The sequence below is a fragment of the Plasmodium falciparum genome (genome assembly GCF_000002765.6).
Source record: "Plasmodium falciparum 3D7 genome assembly, chromosome: 10".
In the NCBI taxonomy this organism is placed as follows: Eukaryota; Apicomplexa; class Aconoidasida; order Haemosporida; family Plasmodiidae; genus Plasmodium; species Plasmodium falciparum.
Genome location: NC_037281.1, coordinates 955,001 through 962,655, shown reverse-complemented (window position 1 = coordinate 962,655; position 7,655 = coordinate 955,001). Strand labels below are relative to the sequence as shown.

The window sequence follows — 7,655 nt, the reverse complement described above, 5'->3', positions numbered from 1 at the left end:
TTTTCATCTTTTTTTTATATACTTCTAAAATAAATAATGCATGTTAAAAAAAAATATATATATATAATATATTATATATATATATATATATTTGTATGTATATATGTTAATATATTTATATTAAGAACAAATATTTAAAAATACATAAATATATATATATATATATATATATATGTATTCATTTTCTTATTTAAAATTTTTTCATGTGTTGTTCCATGTATAAAGAATTGTTTATATATTGTTATTAAAAGTATGTTTTAAAAAAAAAATTATATATATATATATATATATGTGACAATATATATTATTGTTTTTATTATTATGTAATAAAAAGAGATTATTTAATAAATGAAGATGGAGGATGTTGAAATAAAACAAGCATTATTCAAAAATGAGAATAAAATGAAAGGAGAAAAATGTACCATATGTAAAAGTAAATACGGGAAATTCATAAATGCATTTTTAACATGGGAAATAGTTTTATTAATTGTTCATATATTAATATACTTAGTAATAATATATAAATTTTTGAAAGATGGAAAATTAACATCAGGAAATAATATGCTTTTTAGATCATATTATAGTGCTGGACATTTTACACAAGGTTTCTTGTTTGTTCTACTCTTAGTACCATTTCATTTTAAGAAAAGAATTGTCAAATATTTAATTAACACATCATCTGTACAAATGTGTAATAATGGAGAAAGTGAAATAAAAGAAAGTTTTGATGATATAGAAAAACATAAAATCAATAATTATATACAAGATGGAGACAAAGAAGAAGAAGAAGAAGAAAAAAAAAAAAAAAAATCATCTGAAGATATTAAAATGATGATAAATAAAGGAAATAATACTACTGATAAAAATATGGATGACGAATTAACAGCTATCAATTCAGATTTAAATGAATTAGAAAAAGAAAAATATTTAAATGATATGAATATAGGAATCAATAATGAAAATAAAATTGAAGCTAATGATGAAAATATAACAAATTCATTAAGTGAATCATTTATTAATAAATTAGTATTTTGTTCTAATACCCCAAATCATAAAAAAAAAGAGATTCATTATTTTTTTTTATGCGCTAAATTATTTTCTTTAAACCGAATGAATTTTCTATTTGTCATAAAATATGTGTCTACCTTCATACTCATGTTCGCATATTCATTATATAATATAATCAAAAGAAAACTCCGTTATAAATATTTTTATTATTCATCTTATTATATGAATTCTTTTGATTTTGCTGCAGGGTTATTAGCAGGAGGCATCTTTGTTTTATTATATGGAATTATCTTTTTCTGTATTAAACTATATAATAATACAATTAAAAACAAAAACAAAAATTTCCATTTTTATGATAATTATCCATTTATAAATGATGTTAAATGTATATGTGATGAAAATATAAAATTAAATATAAGAAATAATCCATACCTAAAAAATATTGCCATAAACTATTTTAATTCATATTATAATTATAAAAATCTTCTTCTTATAGGTCAAATGTTTTTGGTTATTATATGTATTTTTTCTTTTATTTTTTCTATTACTTCTATTTATGCCTTCGAATTAAATAGACAATAATGTTTAAATATATATATATATATATATATTTATTTATTTATTTATTTATATGTATGTATTTTATTTTTTTCGTTTTGTTTATTTAATTTTCTTTTTTTTTTTTTTGTTAAAGCTTTTATATATATCCTATAGTAATTAAATGGAAAAAACGAATAATTTTTGAAGAATATATATATTATATATACATTATATATATATTTTTTTTTTATATATGTTATATAATTAAAGTTTTTATTTATTTGTTTTTTTTTTTTTTTTGTATTGTAATTAACACTTTTTATATTTTGTTTATATATATATTTTTTTTTTTTTTGTGTATTTATTTGAAACAGATATAAATTTTTATATTAAGAATTTGTAAATATTAACTTAAGAATATATATATATATACAAATTTGTTTTTTACACAAATAAAATGTATTAAAATATATATATATATATATATATATATAATATATATATAAGGAAAAGTTCTGAAAACACATCAATCCTTTTAAATTCATTTTTGCGTATAAATATATTTAAGGTAGAATTATATAATATATATATAATATTTTTTTTTTTTTATTCACATACGTAATTATTTCCCTTTCATAATAACATGTATATAAAAAAAATAATAATTTGTATTCGTAATATTTTTAAAATTATTAAAATTTTTCATTATAATATACATACATACATACAATAATACATACAATAATACATATTATATATATATATATATATATATATGTATTTTATGAAAATTTTATATTCTTCGAATAAATAAAATAATTAACAAATTATGTGTATTTTTTAAAAGTCATATTATATTATATATATTTACATATTCTTATAAATAATAAAAATTTAAACTATCTCATGGAAATCATATTTAAAAAAAAAAAAAAAAAAATTATTGAAAAAATATGTAGAATATAATTATATATATATATATTTATTTATAAGTATAAATAAAAAGCACATCACTTGAAAATTTTAATACACATTAAAAGGAAAATTTATAAGAAAGGAATAAAAGAATTTAACTTCCCTAAAAAAAATAAAAAACCGTATGTATATTAATACATACATATATATATATATATATATATATATATATATTATAAACTGTTTGAAAATAGTTAAATATTTATAAAAATATATATATATATATAAAAAAAAAAATGAGTTGGCAACAATGGTGGCCTCATGACCCAGTAGTAAAAACAGATTTAGTTGATCCATATCTTGTGAAAGTAGAAAAAAAAAAGGTATAATATAAAATATAGTAAGAAGCATATAATATGCCGATATATATATATTTGTGTATTCCAATTATAATGTACTTAAAATATACATAAGAATATCTATGAATAATATATTATTTGGAAAAAAAAAAAAAAAATTTATTCTTAAAAAAAAAAAAATGTAGCATTATCTTAAATAATGATATTTATATTTATTTTCATATAAAATACAGGTTTATTGGTATTGTTCTTGCGGAACAAGTAAAACTCAACCATGGTGTGATGGATCACATAAAGGAACAAGTAAAATAAGAACATAATATAAAAGAACAAATATATTATATATATATATTAATGTATGTTCACATATATGTACTATATTTTAATTCTATTTTTTGTCACATATATATATATATATATATATATATATATACATCATTGTCTTGTCTTTTCTTTTTTTTATTAATTAAAAATTTTATTTTTTAAAGGATTTAAACCAATGATGTATATTCCTCAAACAAGTGGATATAGACTTTTATGTGGATGTAAACAAAGTATGCATTTACCACATTATGATTTTGCGGATTTATGGGTAAATATATATATATAAATATATGGAAAATAATGTGTTTTTTTTTTTTTTTTTTTTTTAAATGAATATTAGTAAATCTTTTTAAATATATATTCTTTGATGTCTAATTATTGATGTTTTATATGTATTAAATGTATGTTACATAATTTGTTATATATTTATATTTTTGTTAATAATTATTTTTTATTTTTATTTTTTAAATTTAAGGTTCGAGCAAATAGAAATGTTCCTAAAGCAGCTGCATTTACATATGTTGCACTTTTTTCGTTTGGTATCATGACATCGTGGTTATTTCATCCTTAAAATAAAAGAACATCTTTTTTTTTTTTTTTCAATATTTTGATTTAAACATTTATTTTTTGTATATATTTTTTTTTTTCTTTCAATATTTTGGTTTAAACATTTATTTTTCGTATCCTTTTCTTTTTTTTTTCTTTCTCATTCAGTATATATATATATATATATATGTTATTTTGTTTGTTTTATTTATTTATTTTCTCCTTTTCCATTAACATATATATAAAAACAGATATATAATATTATTTATTTTGTAAATACTTTTAAATTATTATATTTTTACTTTTCATATACCAAAAATAAATAAATATAAATATAAATAAATAAATATATATATATATATATATATATTTAACAAGTTATAAGAATGATTATTAAAAAATTGTTCTTGGTATTAGTCTTTTAAAATAACAATAAAATGATATTATTATATAATACACATTTTAATATTATGTATGCATTATAAATATTACTTCAAAAAAAAAAATAAAAAAAAAATAAAATTTTAAAAGGAAAAATACATCGAAAAATTTATAATATATTATATATAAGATAAATAAATAAATAAATACTTGTCCATATTCAATTTATGGATCTTTCCATTTGTTATGTTTTTTAATTAATTCTATCAATTTATCACAAGCTTCTTCCTCAGGTATATTTCTTTCTACTAACTCTTTACCATAATATAAATCAATTTTTTTAGGTGCACTACCAACATAACCAAAATGTGCATCTGCCATTTCTCCTATACCATTAACAATACATCCCATGACTGCAATTTTAACGCCTTTTAAGTGCCCTGTTAATTTCATAATTTTTTTAGTAGTTTCTTGTATATTAAATAAAGTTCTTCCACAAGATGGGCAGGCTATATAATCTGTTTTAAATAAACGTATTCTTGTATCTTGTAAAATATTTAATGTTAAAAATGAATTTAATGCAACTCTGCTCAAAAGTCTATGAATATCTTTATTGTTTCCCTCTTCCTCTACTTCTTCTTTTTCATCATATTTTGTTTCTATCTTTTTTTTATTTGTAAGAACATCATTAGTTACGTTAACAATAAGACCATCCCCCATTAAATCCATCAAACAACTTCCTGCATATAATGTTGAATTAACTAATATATCATCATAATTGTTTGAATTAATATCAACATAATGTATATAAGGTATATTTATATTTAAGGATTGTAAAAGTTCATTAATTCTTCTGGTTATTAATACATGTTCATATATGTTATCTGATTTTAATAGAATGAATAAAGGACGACGATTTAATTCTTTTATTTTTTTTATGGTTTGTATATCTTCTTTTCCGTTTAAAATTAATCCATATCCTTTAGAATTACTTAATTTAATATTTTTTTCTGAACTGTTCATAATATTTTTTATATCCACATAAAATAATATATTATTATTATTATTATTATTATTATTATCATTATTTGGTTCCATTTTTTCTATAAATTCTATATTATGTGGTTCATATTGAACTACTATATTAATTCCCACTTGCATTAATTTATCCACAGTTTTTTTTCCTAAATTTGTTATATTATGAAAATCATTTATAATAACCATATCAGTTGTTTTGGCTCCCTTTTTCAAATTTCCATTTGAATCTACTTCTAAATTTAAATCTTTAAAAATTTGCAGAGAATCTTCTAACTCTTTTATGGTTACTACATTACCTATAGTGCACTCTTCATGTAATACATTATTATTTTTTTCTACATTTCTTTTTTTTATATTATTAAAATTTCGATAATTTTCTTCAAAATTTAATAGATTTTTGGTATCCATTTCATTATTTTTTAATTCATTATCTTCTTTAAAATTTTCATTATAAAATATTCTTTTCTTTAAATTTTCAACTAATTTTTTACAAGGAGTTAACTCTTCCCAAGGATCTTCTGTTAAGGATATACGAATGGTATCTCCTATACCATCATATAATAAAGATCCTATACCTAAATAAGATTTTATTCTTCCATTATCACCAAATCCTGCTTCTGTAACTCCTAAATGTATAGGGAACATCATATTTCTTTCATATTGTTTAGATACTAATAATCTATAAGATTGTATCATAACATAAGCATTAGAAGCTTTCATAGAAAAAACAAGATTGTAAAAATTGTTTTCAATACATAAATCAGAAAACTCAAAAGCCGATTCTACCATACCTAATGGTGTATCTCCATAATATGATAATACTCGAGATGAAAGGGATCCATGATTTGTTCCAATTCTTATTGCTCTATTTAATCTTTTACATTTTTCAATTAATGGTACAAATTTTTCTTTTATAAATAATTTCCCTTCATCAAATTCTTCTTTAGTTTTATAAACTTTATCTATCCATTTTTTTCTTCCATCAACATAATTTCCTGGATTCACTCGAATTTTTTCAAACACATCAGCTGCCATTAAAGCTATTTTAGGATTAAAATGAATATCTGCTACTAATGGGATATTTACATTTTCAGATAATAATTTTTCTTTAATATGATAACTAGCTTGTGCTTCTTGAACTCCTTGAACAGTCAACCTTACAATGTCAGCACCCAAATCTTTACATTTTCTAATTTGATATACACATTCTTCTACATTTCTTGTATCACAGCTAGCCATAGTTTGAATAGCTATTTTATTATTTCCTCCAATTTTAACATTTCCAATAACTACTTCTCGTGTTGGGAGCCTTTTATATTTTTTAGTACATTCACAATATTTTTTTATATTTTGTATGATATTATATTTTTCTTCATCTTTTAAATTTTTATATTCCTTTTTTGAAGAATTCCCTTCTTCATTTAGTAAAGAATATAAAAAATCACTTTTATTTATGGTATTCCTTTTGGTAATATGATAAGTTTTTTTCTGTTGGCTATTTTTTTTTATATTTAGTAAAAAAAGAAAGAATTCCTTTTTTCCATTTTTCTTTGCTTCTGCAAAAAATATGTTTACATTAGAAATTTTAATAAATAATTTTTTAATTTTTACATGAGAATAAAACAGTAACATAAAAAGAATCAGTCTTTTTATATAACTCATTTTGTGGTTATTCAGGCATTATGAAAAAAAAAAAAAAAAATAATAATAAAAAATAATATTTATATGTTGGAGATGTATACACATATTTAATATAATTATTTTTTTTATGTTACAATTTTAAATCATATATCAAATATATAATATTATATATATATATTATATATATATATATATATATGTGTGTAAAGAAAAATGAAAAAAGATAAGAAAATAAAAGAAAAGTGGTAGTCTCCCTTTTTATATTAATTCATTTTTAATTGGGTTCTCATAATTCTTTTTATTTTTTCCACATTGAACTATTTATATATCCATTATCATTATAATTTTCCAAAAAGTATATATGTATATAATTGCTTAATTTTTAATAATCTTATTTATATATAACTTGAAATAATTGTGATTAATAGTTTCTTCTTTTTTAGAATCTCCCTGTATATTTTATTTACACGTCAATTATATAAAAATACCTTTAGATGATTCCATTATATATAATGAGAATTTGATAACACAAAAAGTAATATATAGTTTATAAATGATTAACTGAAACTTTTCAATATGCTCATTTTTCTTTTTACTAAACATATTTCTTAATTATATATATATATATATATATATATATTTTTTTTTTTCATAAGTTTAAACACAAGAATATTATGATATATATGTGCACTAAATCCAATATGTTATTATTACTTAAAAATAATATTCTTTCTTAGCAAAAATTATATCAAGGGATAAATAAAATGAAAAAATTCATTTTAAACAAATAACAAAGAAGATATAAAAGAAAAAAAAAAGAAACTAAGAAATTTTCATTTTTTTATTTATTATAATTTTTTTTTTTTTTTTTACCCCCTTTAAAAATAATTTACTTTTATTATA

The 7,655-nt window shown here is 18.7% G+C and overlaps 3 protein-coding genes across 3 annotated transcripts; 2 read left to right on the top strand and 1 right to left on the bottom strand.

Moving 5' to 3' along the window:
* Positions 1–348: 348 nt before the first annotated feature.
* Positions 349–1,590, top strand: PF3D7_1023000 (conserved Plasmodium membrane protein, unknown function; the record flags this gene model as incomplete). Its single annotated transcript, XM_001347471.1, has 1 exon — positions 349–1,590. One exon carries the CDS (start codon positions 349–351, stop codon positions 1,588–1,590), a length of 1,242 nt encoding a protein of 413 aa, XP_001347507.1.
* Positions 1,591–2,759: 1,169 nt separating this feature from the next.
* On the top strand, positions 2,760–3,717 carry PF3D7_1022900 (CDGSH iron-sulfur domain-containing protein, putative; the record flags this gene model as incomplete). Its single annotated transcript, XM_001347470.2, has 4 exons — positions 2,760–2,846; positions 3,056–3,125; positions 3,311–3,414; positions 3,622–3,717. 4 exons carry the CDS (start codon positions 2,760–2,762, stop codon positions 3,715–3,717), a joined length of 357 nt encoding a protein of 118 aa, XP_001347506.2.
* Positions 3,718–4,298: 581 nt separating this feature from the next.
* On the bottom strand, positions 4,299–6,773 carry PF3D7_1022800 (4-hydroxy-3-methylbut-2-en-1-yl diphosphate synthase (ferredoxin), putative; the record flags this gene model as incomplete). The annotated part of the gene is made up of 1 exon (XM_001347469.1): positions 4,299–6,773. One exon carries the CDS (start codon positions 6,771–6,773, stop codon positions 4,299–4,301), a length of 2,475 nt encoding a protein of 824 aa, XP_001347505.1.
* Between the last annotated feature and the right edge of the window lie 882 nt (positions 6,774–7,655).